General features: G+C 35.5%; 2 protein-coding genes across 2 annotated transcripts; both read right to left on the reverse strand.

Moving 5' to 3' along the window:
* Positions 1-1,058: 1,058 nt before the first annotated feature.
* Positions 1,059-9,197, reverse strand: LOC113238322 (RNA-binding protein 25-like). Its single transcript, XM_026475161.1, has 6 exons — positions 9,085-9,197; positions 8,308-8,374; positions 4,571-4,646; positions 3,799-3,904; positions 3,140-3,220; positions 1,059-2,798 (listed from the first exon to the last, which is right to left on the reverse strand). Exons 1-6 carry the CDS (start codon positions 9,195-9,197, stop codon positions 2,285-2,287), a joined length of 957 nt encoding a protein of 318 aa, XP_026330946.1. The 3' UTR covers positions 1,059-2,284.
* A 3,261-nt stretch (positions 9,198-12,458) lies between these two features.
* LOC113238323 (serine/arginine-rich splicing factor 4-like) lies at positions 12,459-16,948 on the reverse strand. The gene is made up of 4 exons (XM_026475162.1): positions 16,827-16,948; positions 16,302-16,471; positions 14,009-14,105; positions 12,459-13,301 (listed from the first exon to the last, which is right to left on the reverse strand). The coding sequence occupies exons 1-4, from the start codon at positions 16,946-16,948 to the stop codon at positions 12,944-12,946; spliced, it is 747 nt and encodes a 248-aa protein (XP_026330947.1). The 3' UTR covers positions 12,459-12,943.
* Positions 16,949-17,206: the final 258 nt, after the last annotated feature.

A 17,206-nucleotide genomic window follows, 5' to 3' on the forward strand; every position in this document is an offset into this window, starting at 1 on the left:
TACTAACAAAATAAATAATAAATAAAGAATTTAATTTTACTTTGAAACAAGATTAATAAATTATTGTTACTTGATAAGCACATATTAGTCAAATGTTTTATTATTGTATACAAGGTTAATTATTTTTAAAATTTTGTAAATAAAAGATATTATTGTACTTATACATTTATTGGCGTCTAAATAACACATTATATTACAAAGAACTATATTGCTGCCTTTTCAAAAAAACAATATTTGCTCCTTATGGTAAAAATAATTTCATATTATTTACAACCAAAGAAACCCGGGTTTCAATCCGGCGCTTTGTTAACGCCATTTTTTAAATTGGGTTGGAACCCCATTAACGCCCGAAATCGAGTGCAAAAACTATTTACAAAAAAATTATGATATTATTGCAAAATCTTTACTGCTTTCTGATCTACACAATTCGATTTGCCTTCCTATTGAATTGATTAAAAAAATCGTTACATCGTGTTCTTGAATTGATTTTCATTAAAATCGAATCGTATTGTGTGGAGTTGCCTCTTTTTCGTCCAAAAAAAAGATATTTTTTTACATCGAAATTTGTAATAAGTATGGAATTATACCATATTTCCTAATCGCCGTTTCCGCCCACGATTTTGGGCTAAAATGTATTAAAGCCGGCGCTTTGGGTAAAACCCGGGCGGGTTGATTGAGTTTCAACTTTAACCCACAACCCACCTCTGTTTATAACTAATTTTACATACTGCCCTCCTATTAATAACTGACGTAATCAACATTTTTGCGAAATTAAGTTATGTTGGAATCAGCGCAAGAGACCTGCACAACCCCTTATAATATTTTCTTTTATATCTTATTTAGTTACAGTTTCACTGTAAAACAAAATCAGCGTAGTTGACATTCTTCAAATTAAAAAAAAACATTAGATACTAATAACGCGAAAGTTACCAAAATACAAATACGTTAATTATCACAAGGAGGGCAGCATAGAAAGGATAACATTTTGCTGCCTCCACTGGTGGCAGATGTTGCTAAAGGGTGCCGACTGCCACGCATGATCTAATCGTGTAAATATGGATACCCATCTGAAGTTACGGAAATGTCAAATCCTTCACATTTCCAGAACTCGTCGGACTTCTTAGTGGATTTAAAAAATATATTTATAAGTTTAACACTAGGACGCCTCTACGGGCTGGAATTAATATAAAAACGTGGGATTTAACTAGATGAATAATTAAAATAAAATAGAAAATTAGGGTACAAAACCTACTGCATGAAACTAAAATAGAAAGTATGGGTAAAAAACGGAAAAACTACAACAAATTTGGCAAAAGATTTTTTTTTTAGAAGTTGCCAAACAAAAATAATATTATGTTGTAAACTCGCAACAGAATTTATTCATATTTGATATACAACTTAAATTTAAATTATGTCAAAGGAAGATATTTATACGCCGGCTTAGCATGAGCACAAACACAAAAGGTTGTGTTTCGAAAGCTGTCAATTCGCCGACGTCACGCGAGTCTTACCAATGCACAATGTTATAGTAACGAGTTCGATGATCTTAGCGACCCAGCTGTTAGCATTATGGGCACTAGATGAAAAGGTCCTGGGTTCCAATCCCGATAGGAACAATTTGGAAACGAGCTTTTCTATATACACACACAATTTTGTTGCTTTGACACTCATAGCACAGTAGATTCCGTGGTGAGATAAAATTATTTTGTGTTGTGGTTACGTGGCACATTATTATTATTATAATTCTAGACATAATAAAAGATTACAATTTTTTTTTATTGCAAAAATGTGCAAAAGATTGCAAGTTTTACCTATTTGCTTGCACTTATGCTAAGCCCGCAGTAGTGGATTAACTTTCGAAGATTTCTGGCCAAGTGTATCCATTAAAAGTTATTCCGTTATTCTTCTGTCTAATTTGGCATTACAAATTGCTTTAATAAGGTGTACACACGATCAACTAAATCTACAGGACTCGTTTCTGTAAACATTTTTTCGTTTTAATCATCACATAAGGTCATTTCAAACACTCCAGTCATCTTCTTTTTCTTATGTTCATTAAAATTTATCAAAATGTGTAAAAAGAGAACTAGCGATATTAATAAATCATATTTATTCAGGATTACATCTGTTCATATGGTCTAAATCCTCTTTGTCGAGGAGTCGTGTGCTCAGAAATGGTACGTACAATGAGTTGATAATAATGATATCTGTTCATTTTTATTTTTGATATAATTTATCACAATAATCTTCAGCTATTTTTGTGTTTGATCGTGTGTTACCCTCTCTAATAATCGACGAGTTTCACTCTATTCTTAGGAGCACTATCTGACCTGTCTTTATCGTCTTGAGAATCTTGCGGACTTTGCCACGAAGGTCCTTCAGAGTAATTCCCTGCTCTGTGGCCATAGCCTCTATGCCCTCCTCTATGGCCATACGGTCTCCTTTGCCCTGGTGGATAGCGTTTCTCTTCCCATCTAATATCTGGTCTATTCTCATATCCTTGAGTATAGTCACGATAACCGTAATTTCTGTTTCCTTCGAAATTCCTATTGCCTTCGTGGTTTCTGTGTTTTTCGAAACGAGTGGAGTAATGTGGTCTATCGTCTTCTGGTTTCATGTTATCGTATTCAGTATCTTGATATCTCCGCCTTTCTTGATAATGTGAAGTTTCGCCAATTTCTCTACGGTTGGGCGATATTCGAGTTTCCCATACTGGAATGCGTTTCTTTTGATCGTCTTGAGTGGGGCTTTTTGATCTGCTTCGGCTGCTTCGTTTCTTATCTGGTGCAGGCGATGCTCTAAAATAGAAGTTTGTTATAAAATAAAAGTACAATCTCAGAAATATAGAGAGCAGACACGTAACGTGTACTGCGAATAATAGATCATCGCACGTCAGGAAACTAATCGGACCAAGTACTCCCGTTCATATGAGATAGGTTTGTAGTTAATACCAGCGTGCAGTATTGGTATGGCAATTGTGTTGCGTTGTCCGTTGTTGTGTTTACATGCAGGCGTTTGTATTGCATGATGCGCAAATTTTAATGTTTTAGTTTATGGAACCAATATATAGGAAGCAATATCGATGAAGAATGACTAACTACCTACTTACGTATCAGAAGGCAGGGAGGGAAATACATACCTCGACGAAGAGCCACTATGACTTCCGTCAGATTCATCATCACTGGACCTTCGGTTTTGCTGGTGCCGCATTTCACGTTGCCTGCAATGAAACACAAGTTTATATACCATACACAAATTCAATGGTGTACGTATAAGCTTTCACATGGTTTGGCAGACTGGTGCACGCGACAAAGGAGTTGTTTTCCTTCGCCTCGCTTTTCAAGCGTTTCATTGGTCAAAATCGTGACTGTCGTCCTCATAACTTTCCCCTTCCTATGACCCACTTTAATGTTGAATGATATTAAAGTTTCTTCTTTAGTGCACGACATCATTCATAAACGCCACCTCTGCCGCTGTTAGTTGAAAGGGCGCATGTGACAAAAACTCAAAACCGAGAAAATAATGTTTAAACAAATGAAATTGAAAAATCTACTTTTTTTCAGTAATTTTATAACTAGGAAAAATTAAAATAGTGAAAGATCGGTGTTTTTAATGATCACAGCAGTATACATACCAATTTTTTTAAATGTAAAATCCGCTTTTTTAACCAACGGCGGCAGACCTATATGATTGGCCAACATTTTCTCCCATGTCACAAAAACTACATCTAAGATAATAACTGTCAAGGTAAGGATAACAGCCAAGGCACTTGGCTAAGACAATAAGCTCGGTACAGACTTGCGTCGCAGTTTGATCGCGAGTTCCCTCATTTCCTCGTCGCGACGCGCCTGTCGTCTGCTCTCGCGTTCTAACCGCTCTGCTTCAGCCCGTTTGTCTGCACGCACTGGAAATCATACGAAATTATCAATGGGGGAGGCAAAATCGTGAGGATACATAAAACTCTAAATTTACTACTAGAAATACTTTATTTTACAGAAGCAATAGACAGACGAACCTACCCTTGGGGGTAGGTTGCGTTAGATCAGCGTGTGTATATAACAGAATGATATTATTTCCTAGAATACAACCTTGTCTACGAGATGTGTATGATATCATACACAGAAGGTAAACTACGATCAATTTAACTAATATCTTGTTAAGAGAACTAAAAATCGTTCAATGCCTCCATACATTACAAACATCTTCCAAATTCTGCATAGTTCTAATACAGGCCTACTGCTTAACTGAGTCGGTTCCTGAGGTAGCTGCGCGGTGACAGGCTAATTTCAACAAGATTTTTCTGACGATATTCAATAACAAATTGCTTGAAAAATAATTTGTCTGCACGCAAACAGTGATAATAGTTTTATTACCTTAATATAACAGAAAGAATAAGCCGTTACAAGCGATAACATTATTCATTGGTGCAAATAATATTCAACTATATTATATCAATATACAAAAAAACGAGAAGAAACCATGCGGAAGTTGTTGCATACTTGATATATGGATCTATATTTGTTTCAGAACTGTTGCTAGAAGCATTATGAGCAAAATTACTAAAACTCACGTTGCCTTGCTAACTGCGCCTGCATTTTTCGCTTTAGCTTCTCCTTTAACGACATCGTCTCTCTCGAGGGGCGACTCTGCAAATAAATACCCTGTTTACATCCTAGTATGGTTGCTAGTGTCATCTTTTTACTAAGAATGACTCTACATTTATTTAAATTCTAGAAATTGGCACTAACGTACGCTACTAGAGCTTAATGATGTTGTCTGACAGTCCGATTATTCCCACTTGCACTAAACGTAAGAACTAATTAAATTGACAACACACTCTTACCAACTGAACTGCCCCCGTAGCCGAGCGGTTACCATGATGGACTGCCTTCCAGAGGTCCTGGGTTCGACTCTCTGGCCGAGAGAACTATGAGTATGGCCTACATTTATTTCTCTCGCGAGTTAGGGTGTAATTTGTGGTTGTCTAAGTGTGTGTGCATGACACCCGCGATACAGGGTTTCCCTAGTGCGGGGTTATGAATGTGTGAAAATAAAAACAATGTATTAAAAATGTCTTTCGCATTACAGGCATTGGTTTAAGACACACTTAAGTTTAGCGGAAATGGGCATTAGTCTGTTTGACTTAAAGTATGGTTGATATATCACGTTTAATTTAGAGTTAGACAAATTGAAAACAAAAAATTGTTATTCAAGGGAATAAGAACGCAGTATAAGGCTCAATATACATTGCTGCGGAAAGGAATGGAAGGTAATTTTTGTAACGAAATTGTACATAGTATGATCACAGATAATATAATACTATACTAGACAGATACCGAAAATCATACAGAGAAATGTAGCACTCGTAACTCCGCTTACACGGACGCTTATTTTGATTCCTGACGCTGATCAATATATAGATTGTACCATGTGAACCCGCAATGCGTTATAATAATATTCGAAGAGGCCTACAGATGGCAGTTCATACATTTTTGTCTAGGTTATTGCTCTTGTTCAGGCGTTGATTTCTTGTACAATAAAATATGATAAATTCGCAAAAAAGCTGAGTTTGTACTTTTAATACTTTAAAGTAAAAGTCAACGCTAAAACGTTACTCAGTTTCGAGAATAAATTCAAAGGAATGCCATCAATACAGATTATTGCAAACTAACAAATCAAAAAGTATACCATTGAGAAACCTTCAATTTGGTATCTTTTCATTGACAGTTTTCTGATTTCACCAATTATCATGATTGTGAATGAATTTTAATTGAACTTTCTTAAAATGTTGTTTAAATAGTTTTCCATTTTTTTATTTTATGCTTCTTTGATTTTGAGATTCATTTTTATTTCATCCAAGTGTCTCCATCTACATTCGTATGAATTGATACGCCATGGTACAATAATAATAATAATAATAACACACACACTCAACATAATAAGCAATATGTTATTATTGTGTAACGCACTAACTAGATACGATACAGTAGCTGCAGAAATTCTTGAGAAGACGCGCGTCCTGTTGTTTAGTTCGTATCTACATTGACCCATCACTCAAGAGGAATGCTAATCGCAATACCAGACAGTGTATTCGGGTATTTAATACCTATTGGTACGACACCAGATGTCGCGACGAGTATACCAAATAGCTTTTTTTGTAAATAATTTGTTTTACATTGATAAGCTGCAAGTTAGTGAAACTATTTTATATATAATTAATATATATTTAATAAATAATTTTAATTTTTTGATTTAATATGTTATTTTAGCAACATCAATTCAATATTAGTACGGTCCATAAGGGACCTTTAAATCTGGATAGTAGATCGTCATCTAAATCCCAAATATGGAAAGACCGTGACGTTCAGGGCTAAGTAAACCTTACGCACTCCTCATAGAAAAATGGAATAAGTGGAGTTATAGGAAATGAAACTATTTTTCCGGATTTAAATCGCGTATATTTGTTTTTACAAAGAAACCAACGTTTCGGGCCCTTTACAGGTCCCATGGTCACGGTTGAATGAGGTGGTATAATCATCAACCAGTTAGTGTAATATTAATGCAAACCTCCCTATTTTTTTTACTATAGTTATAAAAGTTATTAATTAAATACTTTATTTTTAATTTTACAAATTCCAATTTACGCTACATTGGTTTACAAATGATTTTATTGTAACAATATGAATTTTTATTAAGATAAATTTATTATTAATTAATAATGTAAATTAGAATAAATTAAAACATACTAATTAGTACTGCAGTCTTATGTCTGTTTGGGATTTTTCATCAGAGAAAACACTGGATCCCAAACTGGTGGTACCACTGGAGAAACCACCTTCCCTGTTGAAATTAGGTTGTTAACGGACTGGGTAGATAACGGACTTCTTTTGCAAGGACCTGGGGTTTGTCAAACTTCATTGAACGTGTAGGTTTATCCATGACATGCTCACACACTGTAGACTTCCTTACGCGACGGTGTTTGACATCAGCTATATATCTTCTCTAAGGGTCCGAAACGTTGGTTTGTTTGAAAAAATAAATATACGCAATTTAAATCCGGAAAAATAGAGTCATTTCCTATGTTTAACCTAACCTATTCTAAGAACTCGATAAGCTGCAATTTATCAAAGCTACTCAAATTTTTTGTCATAACTAACAAAACAAGTAGATGGCACAGATTTTTATGGATAGTGCTGGCTATTCTTTTATTTTTTTTTTTAGGATTAACGCCATCTACCCATATTAGGAAGCGTTACTTTAGAAATTAATTGTGTGTATTACATACACGATGCAATCTGTTGACACGCATTTGTCAAAGCTCAGAAAATAATTCTGACCCCTCCTACGTAAAGTATCGTATGTCGAAATTGCCAAGTTTACAAGGGAGCGTTTTGAAGGTTTGAATTCTCTGAAATGAGCATAACACGTGACTTTAGCATTTCTCAGTTTTATTCGGCATAGCTCGTTACTCACATAGAGCATTATAAAATCCTAGATATCGGATAGATGAACAACCACAATTTATTTTATGGTTTTTTTTAATTTTATAACTTTAGTTTACCCGCTTGTTGACCCACATCAGAGTCACGATGTGTAATATGGAGTTTAGCAGTCCTCTCGAGTTATTAATCCATGGTATCTAGTATTTACGTTACACAATTGAAGTACATTACGCTATGGTTACAAAAATTCGCTTCCGTTCCCTGCTTTGTGTAATTCGACGATAAAAAAAATTACATAGAGAAATGTTCATGTACACGCTAGTTTCAAATACACTGCTTCATGTCCTCCAGTGACGTCATAGCATGGACAAACTTAGAAACACATATTATTATAAAATGATATATTTTACATTTTTAAATTAAAATGGATGTTTTATCGTGTCACGAGTTCATCGCTTTATGTGGTGAAAGAACAGAAATATGTTTTTTAAATAAGGTGAGTTTCAGCAATACAGATTTTCAAAAGGATGTAGAAAAGCGGCTCTTCAAAATATACGATCATTTGTCATAATGTCCCGTTGTTAATTATTCCCGTAACTCTTTGAAATTATCACAAAAGTGATAGTTGTAGTAAGTGTAAAAAAAATTGAAGATTTTTCAGTATTCGCACCGGCTCTTGGTGATTTTGTCATACTCAATTACCTATACATACTCTGTAATTGATTACAGTTTGTGATTAACAGCTGTATAACAAATGTTCAAGCGTAACTGAATAGAACGATTGTTTTGCAAATTGGCGATTGCGGTATTACGATAAGGTGCTAAAATGAAAGCGTACCAATAAAAACAAATGATTCTTACTGACTTTGGAGCTGGATCCAGACAATCGTAACTGATTCTGGTTTGAATTGGAATTATTGCCAACCGTCGCTCTGGAATTTGGAGAAATATCTGCGTTAATTTAAGCTAGTATTTGTTTTTCAATTCTCATAATCAATAATCACTTTTACAAGGAAACAAGCAAATTGATTGAAGATTTTATTAGGCACAGATACAAGTTTTGTTTCTAGAATCGTATATGAAGTTAAACACTATTGATTATATGTTATAAACGTTATCGTCGGCAATATTTGAAAAGTTCGTTATACGTTTTTGTACGACATCCCTTTTTTACTCTTCAAGCGCAATATCGGGCAATTAAAGCTTGAAATATATTGTAGACCTTCATATAATCATAGATTGTCATATAAATTTTTCCATTAATTCTGTTTTTGTGCCTGCTCAAACGTTCACATTAATGGAGGTTTCGAGATTTACAAATTTTAATATATTTTTACAAATTATAATAACAAATAAGTCTGTGTTAAGTGACGTCATTGCGTATGAGTTTTCAAACAATAGAATATTTTAGAATGCTTGCTGGGACAAATTTAGTGCTATTAAAAATGTAGTAGCGCGAGAGCATCTTAAACTGGTAAGAATTTGTATCATAGATCACTTGTCTCAAGAAAACAGCCAACGACATGACTTCAATATCTTTGCCTTTCAGATTTCAGATTTCAGAATCAGAGAAACAAGTGGTTATGACAAGTACCTATTGCTTTTAAAAACGTGAATAAACTAAAATAGTAAGGGAACTAACTTGTTTTTAGGGTCCTCGGCGGAGTCACTGGAGTCGGAATCCAAGGAGAGTTCGCTGGAGGATTTGTCATCTTTCTTTCGTCCGTAGTATCGCGGCACGGCAGGCTTGCTCATTGCTTTGTCTTCCCTACACAACCAAATGTTTGTAACCAGAATTAGTACCATCACTCGTCATCAGTGTGACACTATAGTAAAGGCTGATGGAGCGCAATTTCAACGAATTGTTTTTTTACTACTGTCAGCATTACAGGTATATTACGTTTTCGCAATAATTTCGGGGTTCAAAATATTTTTGTTCAGTATCAGGTGTTGTACAGACACAGAGTACTACGGGAGATCTAGAATTAAAATTGCTTTTAGTAACTTTCACATAATCGGAATAAATGTCTTGCATTCTGAATTCTGGCACGAGGGAATTAAATTACCGAACTGAAGTGACATTACTATATTTAATTATTAAAAGTAATAACAATACCAGAGTACTTGTTCTGTACAACTACGTATTAATTAAAAACAAAATTTTTAACCTTTAATCAAATAAAGGTACTTGATTTACCACCTCAATTTGTTAGTAATCAATTATCTATGTCGCTACATACACACATCAAAAAAAGTTTGCGATCACTTCGAAAAACTGAAATCTTTTTTGTTACTGTAGATTATATTATGATTTTTTCTTCTTTTTAGATTCTTTATTTAAAAATAAATTAGAACATAAAACAATGACCCCGTTCAATTGTTTTTTCATATAAAAAGGCTTTCAGTCCTAGCTTACGCTCATTCAGAAATCTGATTTAGTCAATTATAAGCGATTCAAGATATTTTTCGCGGAAAGTTGTGATTGAAAAAATGCCAAGAGGATTATCAGAGGTTTTACGAGCTAGAATAGTAACTTTGAGGGAAGAAGGATACACCACGAGAGTAATAGCACGCAGACTTGCTATATCCCAATCCTGTGTCGTGGCTACGTTGCAGAGGTATCACGGAATGGGGAATTTAGCTGACCGACCCCGCAGCGGTCGCCCAACTGTTTTGACAGCTGCCCAAAAGCGCTATATTAGATTGCTGGCAGCCCGTGATCCAACAATCAACGCCACTAAAATAAAAGCAGAAGTCAGGGCCGCCTCTGGGCTTGAAGTTAGCACGCAGACCGTTCGCAATTGCTTGCACCAGGCTGGATTACGAGCACGGAGGTCTTGGCGAGCTCCGCTCAATTCCCGGCAACGTCAACAACGAAGATTGCAGTGGGCTAGACTTCGGCAAAATGAAGAAGGTGAGGACGAAAACATTTGGCAAAACTGTCTCTTCGTTGACGAATCCCGAATCAGCACTCATCCAGATAACCGACGTGTCCGTATCTGGAGAAGACCAGGCGACCGTGAAAGACAAAGAACTGCCACTGGAACAGTTCAGCAAGGCGGAAAATCGGTGTCCTTTTGGGGTGGCATTATGATTGGAGTTAGAACGCCTTTGATCCCGTATCGGGGCTTCATGACAGCAGACATGTACAAAGCAGTTGCTATTGATGATATCGTCAGACCATTCCGAGTAAACCATGGGCACCAATTTGTACTGGTCGATGATAATGCGCCCGCACATCGAGCTCAACGAGTCAATGCTTCTCTTCAAGAATACGATATCACACGATTAGACTGGCCTGCCGGCTCGCCCGACTTAAACCCAATAGAGCACGCGTGGGATGCTCTTAAACGAGCAGTATGGAACCGTGAGCCACGTCCCCAGACAGTTCCAGAGCTCAGGGAAGCCGCTATTGAAGAATGGGATAGGTTACCCCAGGAAATGCTGGATAACTTGATCCTCAGCATGCCCAGGAGGATCTTCGCATGTATTCGAGCCAGGGGAGGAGTTTTTTTATATTGAATTCACACCTTTTAATAATAAATTGTTGTTTAAGTTTAATTAAACAGTCTTTTTCTTTCTATGAAATTTCTATCACTGTTACATTATGATTAATGGCTCAATTTTTTAAAATAAATAATAAAAAATAGTTTTATATTTTAATTTCAAACAGGGTATTCCTATTTAAAGAAAGCATACAACATAGATTTTTTCTTGATAAAGTTAAATTTAAAGAATTATAGGAGCTTATGCTATTGATCGCAAACTTTTTTTGATGTGTGTACATTCTAAGTTCATTTACCACCAAAAGAGAACATGATGTGCCCTCTTAACAAAGTAGCAATCTACGACCCTCAATTATCAGGGAATATCACAGGAATATTTTATAGATAGGGCATTGAAGTTCGCGTTTGTTTAGGGGTTACACAATAAAATTTAAAAAAATTAAAAAATTCATATATTTTTAAATTTTTATTGAATTGATATTCAATTATTTTTTATGTGAAATTACTCCACTAGTTTGTTATAATTATTAAACATAAAGATCGAACACTCAGAAAAAATCCTTCGATCAGACCGGATTCGAACCGACGTTTTCTAGCATACCATGCCAGAAGCTATACCAACTAAGCAACGGAACGAACCAACGGACCTCACGATTTTTTCTATGTTTTTTGTCGTATCTTTGTATTTGGTTTTATTTTATGAGAAATTTTAGTTCTGTGGGTCTGGCACGGTATCCTAGAAGGCGTCGGTTTGAAAGATTTTTTTGGAGTATTCGATCTCAGTTAACAGTCAAGTAAACATGCCAAATTGAGAATAAATACGATTTTTTTCTTTTTGTAAATTGAGACTACGACTTAGATGTTTTGCTGTATAGGCTTTATAAAGACGGACGTCCAAAAGCTTTACCTTACCTTCGTCTTCCTATAAAGGTGTTAACATTGTGTAATAAAAAAAATGAATAGAAAAGTTTACCTTTCATACGACGATCTGTTGTCATTATGTTTTGCATAGCCATGACTGTGGAAAATAAATATGTATTATTTAATACAAGTATAAACAATTTACGAAAAGAAAGAATAAGATGGTATTGACTTGGTAAGAAAACTTCCTTTGTCCACCAACTTATTCGTGGTATGTCCGTGGTGTAAGTCTTTAGTTTATTTTAATACTATGTTTTAAATTGGCAATTCACGTTTTTGTCACTGGAAAACAGGGAAATTTATTTTACAGGGATAACAGGTAATACAAATGGTGGGATGGATAATGGTAAAATTTTGGAAAAAGGGATTAAGCAAGTGTATGTGAACGTAAACTTGACAATTTTCAAAGTACTTGCGTTATTTCCTTTTTTTCATATCACAGATAACTTGGTGTCACTAATACCATGCGCGACATTAAAAATATCTAAAAACTCGTCTGGTTCGATAGAAGTATATGTATAAGTATTAACACCACAAAGTATGATATTGCCCTTCTATAATACTTCTGGCCACATAGATACGAAACAAAGTTTTTTGTATGTAAAATTCAAATTAGAAACGTTTTTCAAATGAATCTTTACGCTTCTAAACTTCAAATTTTGGCGTTGTTCATATTCGTTTAGAATATTATTTTATTATCGTTACTAATATTATTTTCTATTCTATAGCAAAGGAATAAGTGAGACTCCCAAATGATGCCAGTAGTGTATGTATGGACATTTCGTAGATTTTTCAGGGCAGCATGTTTTAGGTTCTAAGGACAGTTTTAAAATTTTGACGTCGTTTTAATTCAATTTCAAAACTTAAATTTAATTAAAATCTTAATTCGCCTCACCTCGCCTCGCATCGCCTACCCACTTTGTACAAAACACCAACGATATTTTGATAACATTCAATTTTTAATATATTCGTGATCCGATTCTCCTATACATAACGGCCATTTCATACTTTAATTCTTATATTATACCCATATTTCTAAATTCGCAGCTAAGCCAGCTTGTCAAGCACAAAGGTTCAATTGTTTCGGGAAAATATATTGTTTGACAATGATACCTCTATAAGGTTTGTTGATATTAAACAAAATACAAACTTAGTAGGGCTGCGTGATCGTCTGTTCCTGTAGTTACGCGTTTTGGATCTCGATCTCGATCTCGAATAGCGGCTAAATGAGCGTGACCTTGATCTCGAGGTCACAGATCTTGACCGAGATCGCGAGTAAGATCCTGATTTGGACCGCGACCTCCACGACTGTTGAGATCTCGAGCGGGACCGCGACGGAGTCCGTGACCGAGAATATGAGCGAGACCGAGACTTTGATTTCGATTCAAGTCGACGTGGTCCTATTTCGCGTCGTACTTCTGGAGATTTTGACCTGTGAATTAAAAAAATATCATATTATAACCTTTTCTGCTAATTTCATAGCACTTATAACTCATATAACACATGTAACTTGAATTTGTGAAAATTTGTGAATTTTATATTTGCTTTTGGTGGATGAATGTGTGCTCTGATTTGACAGTTTCTGTAGTTGTAGACCTCCTTATGAAAGAGTTTGCCCAGGGTAGCACTGCCACCTTACCTACTTCTGCCGCCAAGCTGTAATGTCAGCATTACCGGTTTTGAAGGGTCAGGGAGCTGGTGAAATTACAGGCACATGGGACTTGTCGACTTATGTCTCGGGGTGCCGGGCGTAGTGGCAGTGCCCTTTAGATCTTTGCGATTTAAAGCTCTGAGTGGCACTGCAACTGTTATGGACAGGCGTGTAGCTTACCTTACCATAAGGCGCACAACTAGTTCGTCCCGTTCCTTGATATTTACACAAAGTTGGTTTGTGTTTGAGTTTTCTCTATTGCTACCTATTGGAAATGAAACTGTTTTTTTGGGTATAAATTGAATAAATCTGTTTTTTTTTTCAAACAAACAGTCGGTCGTGACCTTGGGACATGTAAACAGCCTAAAACAGTGGCTAGTTTAATTTCCATTGTGTTACTTGATTGTCATAATTTATGAATTATAAATAACGCACACACTCATGGGTTTGAATATTCGTTATTAAAATGGAAGTTTGAAAGATCTTACCGAGCTCTTGGGTGTTTCCGCGCAACATCTGCATACAACTGTTTTTTTTTCAAGTTCTGTTTCAATTTGTCTGCATACAGAGGTTTTTGGGATGGAGCTGTAGACAAATCAATTTCATAGTTCATTTAATTCAATCATTTATAATTGTTGAACTGGAAACATAATTACAATTAACCTAGTAGCGGTTGTGAATTCAATAATTTGTATGGGCGAGGAGATTATTGTTTCACCAGTGAATAAAACCGCAATGTTTGAAAGGCTCACAAAAATCTTTGCATGTGTATGACGTTACCCAATCGATTAAAGGCTATTAACTACTAGTGAAAATTTGTTAATACAATAAGGAGATCATTTTTATAGAAATCGTGTTTCCATTGCAGAGTTAATAAACCCTTTTTGCAGGCAGCAATAAGGTTCAATATTACATAAATAAATATTTCAATTCTCATCTCGCACATCCTTGTCAATACAGACTATTTCCGCTGAAGATTACGAACTAAAAGAGAATTGAAATTTTGCCATACAAATTGCAATCCTCGTTTTGCTGGTGTAAATGCACCATTAGGTTAGTGTAGAGAAATAAATTCCAAACAACCAATATGCTTTATTTTGACATTCTCAGCTTAGTGGACGTAATAAAATCCTATCGGTTGTTTCAAATTTAATGTCTCCACTTTGTACAACGCGCCTTAGACAAAAGCAGTGAAACAAAAGCTAGGCCTTGTGCAGCGAAAGCGCCCAGTTACACGACGCGAAAGATTTAGTGCGGTCGCCGCGCGGTGACCGCCTCGTTACCTCGCTTTCACGTACATTACTGGCGAAGCTGAATTCTATGCACTAAACTCTGAGATGTAGTTGAAGTAAAAAAATGTAAACAAACAACTGTCATTGTCAAAGCGACGTCTTATAGACCATAAACCGTTTTTTCCACGTTCGTTTATTAACAGGTTCTACTGTATTCTGACTAATAACTGTTTAGAAACATTTTGTGTCATAAATATAGTGGTGTTGTTTTCTGTGACGAAAGTGTGTCTATTTTTGTTGAAGGACCTGGTTCAGCCTCCATTGTAGTTATGTTCACACGAACGCAAGCAAACACAAATGTAACAACAGAGTAAAACCAAAATTTAACAAAAAAAATAAAATAAACGAAAACTCAACCAAAAAAAAACAAAAAGTCAACAACACGACGCATACACAGCAAGGAACACATTCGATAACGACAGCCGTCAGAAACCGAATGAAGAAAATCGCGGTGATGTACTGGTGGGGATGCAACCCGAAGACTTGACCCATTATCCATCCCTATCGACCAAAAACTGACTTTTCATTTTTCGTTCATTATAATTAACACTATTTTACAATTATCCAATTTATTATTTGAATTTTATTATTCTCAATAAAAGAACATTTCATTTAATAAATTATTAAAGTAATATTATTGTAGGAATTAATAATTCACACTTCTACTTATAAGTATTTGTGTTTATACGTAACAAATTAAAATAAAAAATCGAATAAACACTAAGGACAGCCAAAGTCGTTTCATCTCCGAAACATTGCCAATAGGATAAAAATCTTTCCACGAGAAACAGTTTTTTGAGATTATCTTATCAAATATGGTGTTTTAAATAAAAAATATGATTTGATAATATTTTGTTTGTGCACACGCACACCATTTACAAACAATATAAAACATCTAGCATTAATTTTTAGCCCTTTTCACTGTTTCACCATTCGTGGAACATTTTTTGTAATGGCATCACCTTTGTTTACATTTTTGATTTCGTCTCAGAGTTTAGGCAACAACATTCAAATTCCTCTGAACAGTATAACCGCGCGGTCGCCGCTTAGACCAAAGACAAGCCAGACTCGTTCGTTCGTAAGTTACATTTGTAATAATGTTTTGGATGGGTATGTTGAAACGTTTTTGAAACACCTGTTGGATAACATTGAATAATATAGTGGTAAAACTACACTGAAAAAAGAATATCCTCGTCACATGTTCTGTTTCTTATCATATCAAGCATAATGGGGTTACATCACTTTTGTGCTGATAACCTCAACTATTATTGCAGCAACGATTCTGCGTAAAGACTTTAATCATGTTGAGATTTATTCTATGTTAATCATATAGTATCTTGATTGATAGGCTAATTTACATCAAAATCAATGTTTTTCATTGAAAGTTGGCAACACTAAGGTGACAGCGGTTATCTGTGCTATTCGTCTGCTGCACAAGGCTTTAGCAACTAAAGTGTTAAGCGCGTTTTTAAATCATATATAAACTCACGTGGTTTGACCTCATCCTCGTCGCCGCCGAAGGAGGTGATAAACTGGATGTTGCCTCCGTTGTCGGGCGACGGACTGCGCGACGGCGAGTGAGAAGGCGACCGCGCCGGCGCAGCGGATGGCGCTGCGTAACTCGGCGGGCTTACCACGCGGGATGCCAACTTTTTGTCGCTGAACAAATAACATTTATTTTTAAAAATACATAGCTAGTCCAGGGGCGTGAAAGTGTTAAGTTGTTGAATAACATTTGTAGAACAACCAGGTTTAGAACATCCTTTTTAAAATGAAATTATTTACCCCAGATTTACGCGTATATTTGTTATTTTGTGATTATGATTAATAAGTGTCCTTTTGTACCCAAATTTATATAATTTTACTAAATGATGAATTAGAAGAAAACTGTTTAAAAAATTGCGCTTATGGGGCCATTATATTATATTACCCGACTTTTGGGTATTTTGAAAAAGAGACACAGACTAAATAAATTTGCCATCATAGCAAACAATTTATTGAGGATACTATTTACCAATTAGCAGCTACCAACGGGGACAACAGAAATTGAAGAACACACTCTTCACTAATTGAAACCGCGAACGGAAAATGGCGCGTATATTTCAAAACTTCTTTGACGACTGTTAATATTGTCATATTGACATCTAGACTGTTAGGTCGTTCCGTTTCACGTAGTTATCTATGTATTTGATTATTGTGCGACTGAGACCTTCAGAGCAATTTATGAATTCATAATGAATACTGTTGAAGATACTTAATTGTAAAGAACAGAAGACGATTTTAATGGACCTGACTATACCTAGTGATTCAAGACAAAAGTCATACTTAAAAGACTTTGCTGCATGCATGTATATGTACTTGATGACGGTACTTCAAAAAAGGTGGATATTGTAG

Source organism: Hyposmocoma kahamanoa, unplaced genomic scaffold (genome assembly GCF_003589595.1).
Source record: "Hyposmocoma kahamanoa isolate Upper Pololo Valley unplaced genomic scaffold, ASM358959v1 95, whole genome shotgun sequence".
NCBI lineage: Eukaryota > Metazoa > Arthropoda > Insecta > Lepidoptera > Cosmopterigidae > Hyposmocoma > Hyposmocoma kahamanoa.